Source organism: Lepisma saccharinum, chromosome 20, assembly GCF_977018435.1.
Source record: "Lepisma saccharinum chromosome 20, izLepSacc3.1, whole genome shotgun sequence".
Lineage (NCBI taxonomy): Eukaryota > Metazoa > Arthropoda > Insecta > Zygentoma > Lepismatidae > Lepisma > Lepisma saccharinum.
In genome coordinates, this window is record NC_139248.1 from 36,752,614 (window position 1) to 36,770,888 (window position 18,275).

At 37.2% G+C, this 18,275-nt stretch overlaps 1 protein-coding gene across 4 annotated transcripts in view; it reads right to left on the reverse strand.

Annotated features, from left to right (window-relative positions):
* The window catches only part of LOC146003229 (uncharacterized), a 123,685-nt gene extending 120,620 nt beyond the window's left edge, over positions 1–3,065 (reverse strand). For 2 of the 4 annotated variants that reach the window (XM_083141401.1, XM_083141398.1), the window contains exon 1: positions 2,787–3,031. In XM_083141401.1, the coding sequence (XP_082997527.1) occupies positions 2,787–2,921 (135 nt within the window). In that variant the 5' untranslated portion in view covers positions 2,922–3,031. The other 2 variants (XM_083141399.1, XM_083141400.1) reach the window with 2 other exon arrangements.
* Between the last annotated feature and the right edge of the window lie 15,210 nt (positions 3,066–18,275).

An 18,275-nucleotide genomic window follows, 5' to 3' on the forward strand; every position in this document is an offset into this window, starting at 1 on the left:
ATTGTTTGGTGGCTGGTGAAGTTATCTCTGACCTGCTGAGTGTTTTTAGTTTTCATGTGAAGCACAGTTCAACAAAAATGAGAACGCCCCCACCCCTTTCTTCGCTTAAGCCAGAGTGCGCCCGTGTTGCCGTGTGTGTATATATTTACTCTCTTGCTTCATTGTCAAAAACTTCACATCATTAATTATGTCTTATAAGCATGTAGTGTCATCCCATGACCCATACTACACTACATGCTTATAGTGTCTACTTTCGCTGTTTTCCCCATCATTATGATACAAACATTTGGGACTGAATAAAGGTGATGACGTTGTGTTGAAGAACACCGCATATTTTGGCAACGCAGGGGCAGAATTAAAAGGGAAGCAGCTGATTGCCTCACCCACGCTCTCTTCGCTCACTTACGGTTTAAAATGATTAAATTTGTTAGTCTCTTCTCGGTTATGTTGTAGTCTGACTACAGATTTATTTGTAGGTAAATTGAAATGTACTTCATGTATGACCAAGAATGTTACACCATATCCAACACTGCTACTTTGAATTCTTTTTTTAGTAGCTATTTGCGTCAATTCTTTAGTCAATTCTTTAGTCAATTCTTCCTGTTTTTCTCACACGAGTGATGTCAAATGTTAATGGCATGTCGATGTGCGAACCAGTACTCAGGTGCGAAACAGTACTCCAATGTTGCCTATTATGTTCAAAAAGTAATTTTCGAATTTTATAGTCACACTCGTAAGCGCTTCAAAACAGGAAATAAACAAATACAATTATTCCCACTGAATAGCAAATAAGAAGTGGAAAAATAATAGTTTTAAAGCAAAATTCTTTAAAAATATAATGTTTTTCATAATCTAGTCGACATGGGGTAGAACTGACAGACGGAAGACCAAATGTTAATCTTGTTGGATAAACTCAGGCAGTAATTTGTCAGCCTTACATGAGTGATTCTGGAGTCCATCCAGCCCTCATAAATGGGTACCGGTACTTCTTGAAATAATTGAACAATAAATGTACTGAAATGTGAGAAGGAGGAAAGCAGGGAGACAGAATTGAAACAGTTTGCAACTGGCATTCGTCTCCCACTTCGATTTCGACAACAACAAAACAAATTTTAGTACTCAGGTATATAAGTGTGACATTAGGGAGATATATCGCCTCTGGTAAAATAATTGTGCGTACAATTACTCCCCATTGAGTGCGTAATGTTACGGAAATTATTTTCAGTACAGTGTTAATATTCACTATTTTGAACATTGGTGCACCGTACTATAAACACTAAAGAACCCGTTTGTAATTCTTTTTAATCGAACTTCTGCGCATTTATAAATAATCTCCTTGAAGCCGATTTAATTATGTGCGTGAAATTCTCGCACTCTCCCCTAATCAAAATAATTACTTATGTATCTTACTAGAAACATTAATAACAATTGCTTGTGTGTACAACATACTAGATTAAGAATAGTCAAATACATGTCCATGAATAACAGAACTTCAAATTTTCAAGAAATTAAGAAACAGATTTTCAAATGTCGACCAAAAGTTTTCAGTTTAACTCTAGCACTGCCATGCTATTATCACTTCCCATAAACTTCTTGGGATTTCTCAACTTCAAGTTGTGTTTTACTTTCAGTACTATGAAAATAGATCCATATATTACATGCAAAATAATTTTTATTTTTAATCATCCGATGAATACTGGGATTTAAGCAATACAGTTCACAAAAATATAAATTCATTCATTCATTATTATTTCGAAGTTACAGGGAATGATTATAAGAAAATTATTTGTCAATCAATCACAATGAAATGGGAAGAAGTTATCGAGACAGCTGAACTGGAGTCAAATTAAATTACTTTTTATTATATTGTAATGTTTTTCCTTTAACCCAAATTAATAGTTTGGTTTAAGATGTTCACATATTGCAGTCCCAAAATGTCTGAAATTAAGAACGAACTCTTGTCTTTCCTGAGTGTAAATTGCCTGCTTGTCTAAGAAGCCTTGTTAATTGACAAAATTGGTACGTGTGCTCTTACAATTTCTATCAGCTGCTACAAGCAATGTTTATCACAAACTATTTCATATCTGTATCAACTTCTACATATAATTAATTACACATTGCTTAGAACTTGCAATTTTGATCAAAATATATAAATGATCAAACAACTGGACAAGTTTATAGCATATCGTAAAGATCAACTCATTTTCCAATTAATACATTTGAAATCATATTGCATATAAATATTTCATATATTCTGTGCACACAGAATATGCAAATTGTCTTTCAATTTAGAATTCTAGATTAATTAGTAACATACAAAACTTGCAGCAAACTCAGGTTGTCACAAAAATTCTAATTATTACCCTTGTACATCAATGCGCATATCAATTTACAGATAAAATTCATAAAAATGTAAACCTCTGAAGTAGTTATGTAACTTACCCACATGGCTTGCAGCAAACTCAGGTTTCCTCAACATTTACAGATCTTATTAAACGTGTATCTAAACTTTTTAATTCAAGAAAGAAGCAAGTTTATCAAATGTATTATTTTTCAAATGTCACTCGTAAACATTAATATTTCATATGCATTACTTAGCTTTATGAAACTATTTTATTGAACTACAAACATTACTATCTAAGCTGCATATCAAATGGAAAAGTTAATTCTTATTTCTTGCACACAAATTTATACATAAGCCAGTCGTTGGATAGCTTACAAATTGAAAACTACTTGGCTCCTAGTATAGTAACAGTAAGATTTTTATGAAATAACATGATACTTATTGTCTCAAGTTCCGAGTCTTTCTTCACCAGCAAATGCCTCAACTGCACCAGTTGAGTGTGATATTTAGTATCTTCTCTTGTAGTCATGTTGACGTGGTCAGCGGTATCAAGAGTGATTCCTGTCTTCACTTCCATATTAGGAGAACGAAATATTTACTTTCCCTCACATTGCCTGCAAAAAGTAAGGAGTCGTCGATGAATTTTCTGCGATGGCTTCCAAAAAAGAGATCAGATCTAACGTATGACTTGATCTTCACTTACCTACCCACTTCAAAATTCGTATCGAAGAAGAAGAATTGAAAACAATTGCCAGGTCCTAATAGCCAAAAGTGACCCTGTAGCCAAGATGAATACCATATTGGATCACATATTATACAATTAATAATATACCTTACAATATAATAATTCTATGAGGTTTTTGCTATGTAGCTGGTATTGTGTACTCAGATTGATGCACTTGATTACAAAATAATAAATCCCGGGTTCGATACCAGGTAAAGGTACATAGTGGTTCGGATCCCACTTTAAACTATAGGTTCAGTCCCGATTAGCCTTACTGTGCATAAAGTGGAATTAAAATACCAAATCAACCGACCAACCAACCAACAAAATAATAAATATTTAATTTTTCATAAGAATGTAAGAAAACCGATCACGTGAAAGGAAAAAATATTAAAATGAAAATTGAAAATCCAAAGCAGTTTGATTTTAGAAAAAGTGGGAATTAATAGAGTTGTGACTGGTAATATTTTTACGATAGATGACATCACGTACAGATCTACCATGCAATGTGGAATTAATTTATTAATAAATATTAAAATTTAAAGCTAATTGACGGATATGATAGACTGCGTGATCTCAACCACAGTGAAATAAACTTACTATAGATAACAGCCATAGACACTTCTTGATTTTTCAATCAGTCGAAACGAAAACAATGCGCAATTTGTTCATTGCTACCTTCGTTTCTTTTTCTGTCTCGTTCTGTTCTTACGGAACTGAATTGTTCTTAACTGTATTGCATCGAAGCCGGCCGGCCCCGTAGCGGAGTGGTTAGCACATCGCGCTACGACGTCAGGGGTCACGGGTTCGAATCTCGGCCTGGGCATGGATGTTTGTGAGCAGGGGTACCCATCCCCCCCAAGACACTGGACGCAGCCCCCTCAAATTCATTCATCATAATTCCTCCCAAATTATTTTGATAAATATATACTAGTAACTGATTTTTATTTTAATGCAATAGCCTGTCAAGTGGTTGACAGTTTTATCTTAAAATGTTACAAATTTTCGACACGCATAAAGCTAGAATGTTGATTGGTTAGATAATTCGAAATGTCAGAAAATAAATTATATGTAAACAGTGTTTTTGGACGGGGAATACATGTTAAAATCGCTGCGGGATGGCGTAGGTTCGAATCCGGCTCTGGTCGGAATTTATTCGGCCTACGTATAGGGCCGGTGGCAACCCACCATCGTGAGGAAATTGGGAAGCTCCGAGTGAGTGAGCGTAACCCGATCGAGAAGACCTGCAACGGCTGGGGGCTCGTCGGGCTTATCCCCCGACACTCCAATACTGGTCTAAGATCTCCACGCTACAACAGGTGACGGAGGAATAGTGTGGGAGGGAGACCAGCAGTCGGTAGGTAAGCCAAGGCCCTCATCTGGCTGTAGAGCTATGGGTTATTATTAGACATGTTAAAAAGTCCACAATTTATGATAAGATAGAAATATCTAACTGGGCACACCACTGGCCTACGCAGGTTTTTTTCCGAGGAAGCTGGAATTGTACTGGTAGATATTACATCGTAACGATCTGCAGAATCTGTGTGATCGAACTGGGTTGATGTAGCTCACTGATCATTTATCCTTGATTATGGAGCAACTCTCTATTCATGGTAAGCTTGATGGTAAGATGCGAGAGGTACTAATACTAACTACACACATATGAATGGCAAAACACAATATTTGAGTTTTCAACCCCCAAAGACTGGATCAGCATGGCTAATAAAAAGTATACCTGTCTCTGTATAGCAGCTGAAGTTCTGCGATGTATGGTTATGGTCGTGACTGTACAAAGAGTCTGAATCGCGACTCTCTCCAACTCGTTCTTCCTCCAATCGTACATCTGTCTTTCTCCATCTAATGCTCGTAACTTCCCTCTCAATTTTCGAACTAAAACTGACCACGACTGACTGACCACTGGCCCCGTTTCTCCCAGACATTTATTCCACTCGAATTTACTCAATAATGACGACTCGGTTACCTCTAGTCTCTTCATTGATTGCTATTGATAACACCTGTTTACAAGATGGCGGTCAAGAAAGATCTGCAATGCCTGACAAGACATTCCTTAGATGTTTCTAGCTATTTCCTGTCTGGAAAGGTGATGGATAAATGTCTGGGATTCTACAGATCGTTACGACATAGCTGCGTTCTGGGAGGAGACGGAATACAGTATAAAATATGTCGTAAATATCAATTTTTTTCCTTCGTTTTATAAGTTGTTCAAGAGCAAAAATGGTAATCGGGGTGTCGTTTTAAGAGGAGTTTGTTTCAATCAGTTTGCCTTTTCCCGAGTTCTTTACTGCTTCCATTTGATAAATTTAATTTTCTAAAAATTTTAGGAGCTGCAGCACCATCAGCTCCCCCTCTACAAACCCTACGTACGCCAGTAGGGCAAACCAAATATTCGTGCTGCAGTTGTCTTAACCAGAACGGTTTTGTTCGTGTTACTGATTCAATTACTGTTTCATACACAGAGCCGTAGACTGGTACCTACTGCAACAAACACTCCTCTTATGCTTAGAGCATTTAGTAGTGGTTATCCCAGCTAAGCTCGGTCGGTGTTTAATATTCATAAATTGTTTGCATGCATTTAGAATTTATTTGCATATAATTAAGAACTAATTTGCATATTATTAGAATAATTTACATTTATGTATTTGCATATTTATAACTTTTATAAGTATATGGTGGCTCAGTCGGTTGGCCGCGGTGGCTCAGTCGCTAACGCGTCTGACTACCATGCTAAAGGTCCCGGGTTCGATCCCCGGCCGGTTCAAATCCGGGAACTTTTCTAACGATGGAAGCGGCCCCGGCGCCCACCCAGCGTCGAATAACATGGGTACCTGGGGGAGACTCTGGGGGTAAAGGCGGTCAGGGGCATGATGCTGATCACATCATCCCCACTCACGACCGGATCAAGAAAGTGTAGGGCGTTACCCCCACACCCCCTATACGCCTTCATGGCGTAGTGCTATGCACAGGGGAGCACTTTTTTTATGAAAAATATGTATATAGACGGTAATTAGTGGTACTAAATGTTATGCATATGATGTTATATTCATTACTGCAAAGTATGTAATGTATGAAACGATAATAATTAATGTTTATAATATTGAAAATAAGTTTTTATGGTTTATGAACCGTTGTGAATGTTGGTAACTGGTAATGATAAAGGTCCGATTACAATATAGGTCGGTCCCGTTACTCGAACCCCAATATGTAATGATAATAATTACAGTGTACTATGTAATAATGTTATTATGGTATGAAAGACGATGGTTCGACACGCTAGACAGAAGACGGTGAACTCCGCGCAGGTAGACGAGATAGGAATTTGGGGGATGTGCGGTCAAGGTCAAATGACGTTAGAACGCCAGAACAAAGAAAGAACCCGATTGACCAATCAGAACCGATTTCTCCAAGGTCAACTAGAACGCAAGAATAGGAGAAAGGTACGCAACGCCGTAGGGCAAGGGACGGATTGAACCAGACAACAAAGGATGTCTGGGACTGCGCGGTCAAGGTAAAATCCCTGAAGCTATGCGTCGCTTGTAGAACCGGTTTCCGCTCCCAATTAATATTCCGCTCAGGTTTGCCTCCAGGGCACGGGATGCTGTAGCGAGGGTTTTAGGGTAGAACATTTGCATGTCAGAACAGGTATCTGTCAAAGTATGTCAAGGTTACCGAGAACACAAGAAAAAAAGACTTTGGGATACCCAATTAGATTGGAGCGAGAATTTTACCTTGAACAAGGAGAACGAAGCGTAATGGTTTTATTTGAACTAGGAAGAAGAGAAAGCTATCAGGGACTAGGCCTACAGTTTTCACTATTTGCTTTTATAACGGGGTATCCAACCTCGGACCCATTGATTATTGATTTAGGTAGTACATTTATGTTACTGCGTGTTTTTAACATAATATTGAGTTTATTTTTACCAAACTTTGACATTATGTCAAATATTTTACAAGTTTTTATGTACTTTCACTCAAATAACACATTTAGGCAAGATATTTTGGACGCACAAAGTGTGTCTTGTCAAGTTCTGCCCTTTTATTTTACAAGTTTATGCTTACTTTTACCAAAATAACACAATTTCATCTATTCAGGCAACAATGTTTATTATATTTTAGGCTCACATACATTTTTTCAACTTTCAACATATTATTTTACAAGTTTATGCTTATTTTTACCAAAATAACACAATTTCATCTATTCAGGCAACATTTTTTATTATATTTTAGACTCGCAAAGAAATATTTTCAACTGTTAACTTTATTATTTTACAAGTTTATGCTTATTTTTACCAAAATAACACAATTTTATCTATTCAGGCAACAATTTTTATTATATTTTAGACTCACAGACATTTTTTCAATTTTTAATTTATTATTTTACAAGTTTATGTAATTTTTTTATTCTAATAACACAATTTCATCTATTTAGGCAACATGTTTTATTGCACTTTGGACTTAAAAAGAGATTTTTTAAATTTTTGTAATAAATTTTCTATTTATTGCGTTGTGTATCACACATTCACTAATTTTTAATGTAGAATTTTGTTTTTATTTTTTTCTAAAAGCTAAAGAAAAATGTATTTTTAACTAAAAGTTATTTTATAGTTTTCGGTTTTCAGATTTCCACTATGCTATTTTTGGTTCTGTATTTCTATATTAGAATATTACAAAGTTTTAAGGTGTGTGTAATATTTCAAAGTATTTTCAGGGTGTATTTGTTAATGCATTTGGATGATAACAAGTAGGTTTTTGGATGAACTAAAGTTAAGAATATTTTAACCAATTAGGAAAAGCGTCGGTTTATATTTCAACCAATCAGAAAACACGTCGGTTTATATTTCAACCAATCAGAAAACGCGTCGGTTTTATTTCAACCAATCAGAAAATGCGTCGGTTGTATTTCAACCAATCAAGAGAAAGCGTTGGTTTTATTTCAACCAATCAGAGAGCGAAGCGAGAAAGAAAATTTTTAGGATATTTATCTGGAAACTGGCAATAATAATAATAATAATAATATTAATAATTGTCAATATTGTCACAAGGGGGCGCGATCTTTACTCTTTCCAATTTTTCTCTTTTTGCTACTTGAGCACCCAGTTTGCCTCTGGGCTTGTGACGCCCCTCTCTCTTCCCCCGTACCTAATGCTGTGTCTAACCATCGCCATCCTCGTTATCCTAAAATGGCAGAAAAGCGACGTAAAATAACAAATAGTTTCCTGTGGACTTCTTGTTTATCAGTCGGTGCTATATTTTACTTCGCTACTTTTCTTGTATCCGATGTTTGTTTTAGGAGTGAAGTAAAAAAGGCGGATGGCTATGACACCCACAGCCATCCTGCTTAGCCAATAATTCAGAGTTAAATCCAATTGATACCATACGACTACCAAATGGAATAGAAAAATTATGGTCATACGAATTTTACACCAAAGCGCTAAATATTACTCCCACCAAACTTTAAGTTCGATTCCCCCTTACAATTGAAATTCTGTGCCAATCTAAAACTTAACATTGATATCTGATATCTGGGTATAACCCCCTCGAGAGTTCCTCCCTTCAACTTAACGCTCACCCCCGCCCCCCGTAGAAATCCCGTGATAATCTAGGACTTAACAAGGATAGACAAATGTTAACCAAAATGTAATGCTTAATCTTACCACAAGAATTTGCCTGACAATTTAAAACTTAATAAAACCTGCGAACTGTTCCCCTCTAAATAATACTTATTACCACTCCGTAGCAGCATATTAGCAGTATACAAAGCGATTAATAGATGTTAACAAAGTTCACCTTCTGTCCAATGCTGAAATTTTTATTGTCACATTTCAATCACAAATTTGTATCGACAATACTTGCATTGTTTCCGTGCCATTTTATTGTTGTCAATGAGCTCTTATGTGGGTTTACACGCAAAATCAAAAGTTAATCTTACAGAAAATTGTGTATCAACGTGGAAAGTCTTTGAGTTGTGACTGTTTCGCCCAATCAGCTTTTTCCAACGTGCCAATAGAAAAGTTTCTCCGGTATAAATTGAGAATACCTGAAGTGTCTCCGATTGCTTTCAAATTCGGCATACTCACTAATTTTGGCCTCGTAATCAAGAATCTGTAGTTACAATTTGGTGGTCGCGTCCAGAAATTGCAAAATTACCTTCTCAATTACCGCTATGATTCTCCATATAGCAGTAGCGTACGGAGGATTTCATCAAGGGGGGGGGGTTATTTCTAAAACTTTCTCCAAATTTACATTACCATTGTTTTATTATACTTTAATTAAATAATAATAATCACAATTAATTAATAATATTTATAATTAATTAATTAGCTGAATTACTACTAATAATACTACTAATACCACTACTACTATTAAGTAGTACAAATCTACATAAATATAGTATTTATGAAAACAATAGAACGAAATTACTTTCTAGTCATTCGATCTTTATCAAATCCTGGGAGCATTTTTTTGTTTCTTTGTTACGAAATAATTGTCTGGTCAACGAGTTTGGTTTGAGTTGGTATTTTAAGTCCACTTTACGCACAGTAAGACTAGTCTGGACTAGACCTACAGTTTAAAGTGGGATCCGAACCACTATGTGCTTCCATCGGATATCGAACCCGGGTCCCCTAGATTACAAGGCGATGACGCTACCACTGAGCCATCGGGGAGGCCCTATCTGTCTGGGTCAAAGAGGTGAGACATTTTAAGGGTGAAGAAAATCCATAAAAACAAGAAAATATATTAAAATAAATGAAATAATCAAAGTATGGAACTCATCCAAGGAGCTGCGGTGCTCTGGTCGGTAGAGCGTCTGACAATCAAGCGGATCTGAATTCGATTCCCGAAATTGGTTGGAATTTTTCCAGCTTCTTCCCCGCATAAATGTTCCCGATAATTCACATCTGGATTGTCTTGCTGTTCTTACCAACAAAACATTTTACAATATTTAAGCTTATTGTCGTTTGAATAATTGTCTAGTCAACAAGGTGAGACATTTTGAAGAGAGACATTCAAACGTGCTGCGGTAAACAATACAATGGAAAGGCGAACTGGTGACTGTATTCTTGTCCGCCTAGCCTTTGTCTATACATTAGCCTCTTACAACGAACCAAGAACTTTATTTAGTTAATTCTAATTGTTCACACAAAAAAATACATGTTCGTTGAACACTGGCGTACGTAGGGATGTGGCCGATGGTGTTACAGCCCCTACCAAAATTTTGAGAAAATCAGAATTTTCAAATAAAAATCCGTTAAGAACTTTAAAAAATCAAAATGTGTAAATGCGAAACCTCCTTTAAAGTGAGTCCCGATTACCATTTTTGTCTTTGAATACAATTTTAATGGACTAAAAAGCTCCAAAAGTACGAAATATTTTATTATTCGTCCTGCCCTCCAAAACGAAGCCATTTGCTATCCACATTTACTATTCCAGACCCTCCCGAAAAAAATCCTGTATACGCCAATGTATTGAACATTGTTGCAACTGAGATACAAAACATTTTTTTCTCTTTTAAATCATAGTTACCGTCATATTTTATTTTCAAGATCTCGTGTTTATTTTCAAGGCATCACTCTGAAAGACGGCTGTGTTTGGAATGCTGTGCTTTTCTCTATGCTGCATGGAAATAATAATTCAAATTATTATTATTAGTAGTAGTAGTAGAAGCAGTAATAGTAATAGTATTGTCCCAGATCTTTGACTGTGATAAATTGGCCATTCAATTTTTGTTCCACAGCATTTTTCATAATATTTCACAAGCTCAAGGGTGGGGGGTTAAATCCCGTAACCCCCCTTGCGTACGCCACTGCCATATACTAACATGGAAACGATATGAAGACGTCTTCCTTTCCGCACAACGGTCTTGCTACCAACGTTACTCAAGTGTTGTGCAATAAGTGAGAGCGTTCATTTGCATGTGAGAAAATTGCGTAAAGGTGGAAAACATGTTTGCCCCACGAAGCATTCACGGTAAGGTTAGGTTAGGTTAGGCAAGCATAGTTAAAATTAAGGGTGATCGTAAACATAGTTTTGAAATGCTAATCATAATCATTGCAGAAAATAGTTGTTTTCTTCATAAATCAAGGGTGTTTTCTCCGTTCACGGACCCACTTTTACGACTTATTTTGCAATTTATAGAAGTCACCGCCAAATTTTAACTGCAGATTCATGATTACGAGGCCAAAATTAGTGAATATGCCGAATTTGAAAGCAATTGAAGATACTTTAGGTATTCTCAATTTGCTCCAATTCTAAAACGAAATTCCTATCAGGATTCCAGGTTTACGAAGACAAATTCCCAATGTTTCGAGTATATCCAATAATTTTACGGTGGACACAAATTTCCTCGTTTTATTTTAGCAAAAAATACCTCGTCTCTCTCTTAGTATCTATAATCAAAACCCATTTCTTCTTTATTTCACTGGGTCTCTCCGATAGCGTAGTGGTAATGTCGTCGCCTTATAACCAAGGGGTCCCGGGTTCAATACCCGGTGGAAGCACATAGTGGTTCGGATCCCACTTTAAACTGTAGGTCCAGTCCCGATTAGCCTATCAATGTACGTTAAAACAACAAAGCAATCAATCTTTATTTCACATAGAAGGTAATATTCGGCTATTATATGACAAGGATTAGTATTGTAATGTACAAAAAATACAAAATGACATTAAAAAAAATTTCAAAAATATATTTTACCGATCAACTTATGTGTTTATTTTGATAGTCCAACTATTCACTGTGACAACATATGTAGATAAGTCAATCAATGTGACTGGCGACTATCTCTGATAACACTTAGAAGCCCCTTTTCACTTCTATCCATATCATGCACAACATTCCTGAACAGCTGCCATCCGAACAACCAGTAGTTATGTGTGTTTGTTTACACTGAATTTGTTCTTATAACGGACAGAAAATAGCTTGTAAAGTCTCCCGGTAGGTCTCCATTAGAAAAATTTCCGTATTGGTCATGGAAGTAGAGGGAGTTAGTACTATATTTATCAGATTTCCTGGAACCGAAGTTGCTTTGCTTTCCAGAAAAGCAAACTCTAAAATTAAATTCTAAGAAATGGTCCTCCTCTCGCAAAAACAAATAATAAGCAAAGTAATGGAGAAAAAGTTAAACATATACTAAAATGACATCACCCTTCTCCCCCACCCCAGAAAAATACCATATCCAGAAGGAGGTATTTAAGGACAACGCGATAATCATGATACGATATAAACACTTGATACTAGGAGGTTTTGTAATCTGTCGATGAAACACTCGCCGAATGGGATTCTAAATGCAGATATGAACACAATCGAGACTTATCGCGAACGTATCTTTTTATAGCGAATTGCGTCTGATCTAAGCCCTACTGACCCTAAAGATCACCTAATTTACAGATATCCACTTATGGAGAGACATTGACCCAACACCCTTGGGGAGCTTCAATAGTCCCAGAGCCGTTCATCCAGGAAAGGGAAAAGGACTTCTTCACATTTCCAAGGCCTCGGATGTGGAAGGTTCTTCACAATATACCAAATGCGTGAGTAACTTATACATGCTGAGAGGTAAGTATTGCTCGTTCGCGATTAGCCAAAAGTGGCAGAAAGCGAAGTAAACCAAACCAACCAAACATACTGCTGTATAGAGATAACTACTATATTATGCCTTAAATAGTGCATTTCCTTTTCAGCAAGAAGAAATACGAAGTTATCAAATATGGGCCTCCTCGACAGCCTGGTGGTTATAAGGTTGTCGCCTTATAGTCAAGGGTTCTCGGGTTAGATCCCGATGGATGTCCTTTACTACTTTTTCTCAAATACCTTCTTCGAGAGAATTAAGCGCGGTAGAATTTTTCGAATATTTTCTTCCTGAATAGATTTAGATAAGTCATAGAAACAATCTTCTTTCCACGATATGCCGGATGGCCAGTCCCTACATGTCTCCACTTCACACGGCTCACACTCGCACTGCTTCACTCAAGCCTGCGACGCGACTGCCATCTACCGGGCGACAAAGGAAACCCTTTCCAGTGGCAGGAGTTTCGTGTAGCCGTGGCATCTACACTTCGAGATATACCTGACTGACCCTTATATTTTCTGCTTTCATTTCGTATTAATTCAGCTGCGGAGTAACAGGGGCACCAACAGAATTCTGAATAAGATGAAGATGGAGAAATTCTGAAAATAGGCAACCCGACAATGTGACTTTATCGTTACGATTCCGATTGATTCTGCAATTTGTGCACATTGTGCCCAATGTACATAGCACAGATGCCATTTTTTGATTCTGTCTCTAGTCAGGTGTGGTCAGGCACTCTCCACACCCTTACAAAAAGAGTTTACGAGAACGCACGTTCTCTTTGCTCAGAATGGATTAGCACATAGTAATACAATAAATATAATGCAATAAACAGATTGTACATTGATCGAATAACGCCTTCAATTGAGTACTAATTAAATTGTGTTTTAAATGTGTGCAATAGTAGGAACCTTGATTTTTTCCAGTTTAATTTATGAAAAATCGGTTTTATTTCTGTAGCTTTTGCGCGTTATTTTCTTCAAAATTCTCTATTTCAACAATCAAGCTGTATTCAGCATTAAAATGACAAATATAATGTTATAATGCTTTTCATTAGCCCCTTATTAGCTACTGAACATGGGTGACATCTCCGACTCTCTTTCTATCTCTCTCTCTGGTATGTGCAATGCTTTCTCATAGACTGGAGGCACCCGTGTAGCTTGTCTTGTCACTTCGGTATTGAACTCCCGTGTCGCGCGTCATTGTCGTATGTTGCGTATTGTTTGTCTCTTCGGTCTCAAATCTCCATTACTACTAAAATGATCTTTAGATAATTTTTGATAAAGGCGACTGATATTCAATTATTTACTAAAACCTATTTAGTGTGTATTACATTCTTAGAATACGCCTTATTGAAGGTCTTCTTCTACAAATATCTTCGCGAATTTTTACACGTTTCTATTTGTCTCAGGAAGAATATCGAATTCAATTGTCTAGGTTGAACCCATTTTTAGGGCACTGGTCACCCTGTCTCAGATAGTATTTCTGAAGTATTCATCACAATTTATGTAAAATGTAACAAAATTATCTTATGAGTAGTGTGATTTGTGTACAACCAGCACAGAAAAGTATGAACCCCCTCATGCAGATTTGGCTACACTTAAAACAAGCTCAACATGCCCATATGAGCTTCTTGCTCAAGTGTGGAACCCCGTCTAATCCAAGATTTTTGTAAAAATGCCCTCGGGAATTTCCTGAGAAAGTATGACCCCCCTCAGATTGATTTGCCTACACTTATAAAAGGCACTTCTGTGAGATTGTTGTCCATAAACCTGTCAAAAATATGCCCCTCTTGATATTTTTTTTGGCCACACCTAAAACTACGCAAACGTATTAACACACACACACACACACACACACACACACACACACACACACACACACACACACACCCACATACACCCACACCCACCCACATACACCCACACCCACCCACACACACACACACACACCCACACCCACCCACATACACCCACACCCACCCACACCCACCCACATACACCCACACCCACCCACATACACCCACACCCACACCCACCCACACCCACCCACACACACCCACATACACCCACACCCACCCACACCCACCCACACACACACACCCACACCCACCCACCCACCCACCCACACCCACCCACACCCACCCACCCACACACCCACACCCACCCACATACACACCCACACACACCCACACCCACCCACACACACCCACACCCACCCACATACACACCCACACACACCCACACACACACACCCACACCCACCCACCCACACACACACACACATACATTCATACATACATATACATATTTATTTCCGGTTTAAGTTTAATTGGACACCAGGCCCAACTTGTGCAATATGCAGACGCCTTCTAGAATTGCTCTGTGACTCTCTCATTTCTTACATCATAAACATATGATTTTTCACCTATGAGAATAACACTACATATGGTGTCTTCAGGGAGTGTATCGTGGAATTCACAGATAATTTTAATGTTTGTCCTGTTATTAAGCACAACTTGTTTCCTTTTTGAGGTGTTGATGACAACATGGGTTTTGAATTCATCTGGTGTGTAATACATGTCAGTATTGCCCGAGCCTGGCTGATAATTCTACAGCACTGATGAGCAGGGATTTGGAACTGCATGTAAAACAAGACAGGAAATTTGTTACACTGATGAGAAGATCCTATTTAAAATTAAACTTGTTAGAATTGATTACTGACAAGAATAATAATCATGAAGAAACGCAGTCCCTATATCTGACAGAGCAATGCTGTGATGAGGTACAGGCTTCAGAAAATTATACCCAAGCACATTTCAAACAAATATCTTGCCTCTTCCTGCATACAGACCCGAGCCTGGCTGATATTTCTACAGCACTGATGAGCAGGGATTTGGAACTGCATGCAAAACAAGACAGGAAATTTGTTACACTGATGAGAAGATCCTATTAAAAATTAAACTTGTTAGAATTATTTTCTTGCATCGATTATACAATTGTTAGAGCATATAATCATAGAACATGTGGCCGAGTGATAGCAATGTTGCAGAGAGAAACAAGATTGTAACAAGAGAGCCTGAAAAATACAGAAACATAAAATCAATAAAACATCTCATACATCCAGATTGTTGCAGGTTGTCATATCTTATAGCTTCAGAAAATTATACCCAACATATGTTGAAACGTTGTAGCCAGGCTCGGGTCTGTATGCAGGAACAGGCAAGATATTTGTTTGAAATCTGCTTGGGTATAATTTTCTGAAGCTATAAGATATGACAACCTGCAACAATCTGGATGTATGAGATGTTTTATTGCTTTTATGTTTCTGTATTTTTCAGGCTCTCTTGTTACAATCTTGTTTCTCTCTGCAACATTGCCATCACTATAATAATATCTGCCACATGTTCTATAATTATATGCTCTAACAACATATCTGTAATCAATAACTTGTCAGTAATCAATTCTAACAAGTTTAATTTTTAATAGGCTCTTCCTGTCTTGTTTTACATGCAGTTCCAAATCCCTGCCCATCAGTGCTGTAGAAATATCAGCCAGGCTCGGGTCTATGTGTAGGAAGAGGCAAGATATTTGTTTGAAATCTGCTTGGGTATAATTTTCTGAAGCCTGTACCTAATAATAGCATCACAGCATAGCTCTGTCAGAGATAGGGACATTGAGTATAAAATTCTTGTCAGTAATCAATTCTAACAAGTTTAATTTTTAATAGGCTCTTCTCTTCCTGTCTTGTTTTACATGCAATTCCAAATCCCTGCCCATCAGTGCTGTAGAAATATCAGCCAGGCTCGGGTCTGTATGCAGGAAGAGGCAAGATATTTGTTTAAAATCTGCTTGGGTACTGAACAAACCTCTATAAGATATGACAACCTGCAACAATCTGGATGTATGAGATGTTTCTGTATTTTTCAGGCTCTCTTGTTACAATCTTGTTTCTCTCTGCATATCTGCCACATGTTCTATGATTATATGCTCTAACAACTTATCTGTAATCAATAATTGTCAGTAATCAATTCTAACAAGTTTAATTTTTAATAGGCTCTTCTCATCCGTGTAACAAATTTCCTGTCTTGTTTTACATGCAGTTCCAAATCCCTGCCCTGTAGAAATATCAGCCAGGCTCGGGTCTGTGTGTAGGAAGAGGCAAGATATTTGTAGTTGAAATCTGCTTGGGTATAATTTTTTGAACAAACCTCTATAAGATATGACAACCTGCAACAATCTGGATGTAAGAGATGTTATGTTTCTGTATTTTTCAGTCTCTCTTGTTACAATCTTGTTTCTCTCTGCAACATTGCCATCACTCTGCCACATGTTCTATGATTATATGCTCTAACAATTGTATAATCGATGCAAACATATCTGTAATCAACAATTGTCAGTAATCAATTCTAACAAGTTTAATTATTAATAGGCTCTTCTCATCAGTGTAACAAATTTCCTGTCTTGTTTTACATGCAGTTCCAAATCCCTGCTCATCAGTGCTGTAGAAATATCAGCCAGGCTCGGGTCTGTATGCAGGAAGAGGCAAAATATTTGTTTGAAATTTGCTTGGGTGCCTGTACCTAATAATAGCATCACAGCATAGCTCTGTCAGAGATAGGGACTGTGTTTCTTCATAATTATTATTCTTGTCAGTAATCAATTCTAACAAGTTTAATTTTTAATAGGATCTTCTCATCAGTGTTACAAATTTCCTGTATTGTTTTGCATGCAGTTCCAAATCCCTGCCTTGTAGAAATATCAGCCAGGCCCGGGTCTGTATGTAGCAAGAGGCAAGATATTTGTTTGAAATCTGCTTGGGTATAATTTTCTGAAGCCTGTACCTAATAATATTATCACAGCATAGCTCTGTCAGAGATAGGGACTGTGTTTCTTCATAATTATTATTGTTGTTAGTAATCAATTCTAACAAGTTTAATTTTTAATAGGATCTTCTTATCAGTGTAAAAAATTTCCTGTCTTGTTTTGCATGCAGTTCCAAATCCCTGCCTTGTAGAAATATCAGCCAGGCTCTGGTCTGTATGTAGGAAGAGGCAAGGTTGAAATCTGCTTGGGTATAATTTTCTGAAGCCTGTACCTCATCACAGCATAGCTCTGTCAGAGATAGGTACTGTGTTTCTTCACAATTATTATTCTTGTCAGTAATCAATTCTAACAAGTTTAATTTTTAATAGGATCTTATCATCAGTGTAACAAATTTCCTGTCTTGTTTTGCATGCAGTTCCAAATCCCTGCTCATCAGTGCTGTAGAAATAGCTCGGGTCTGTGTGTATGCAGGAAGAGGCAAGGTTGAAATCTGCTTGGGTATAATTTTCTGAAGCCTGTACCTCATCACAGCATAGCTCTGTCAGAGATAGGGACTGTGTTTCTTCATAATAATTACATTAGTCATAATCAATAAAATATAATTATATTCAGAACAAACCTCTATAAGATATGACAACCTGCAACAATCTGGATGTATGAGATGTTTTATTGTTTCTGTATTTTTCAGGCTCTCTTGTTACAATCTTGTTTCTCTCTGCAGCCATCACTATAACAATATCTGCCAAATTTCCTGTCTTGTTTTGCATGCAGTTCCAAATCCCTGCTCATCAGTGCTG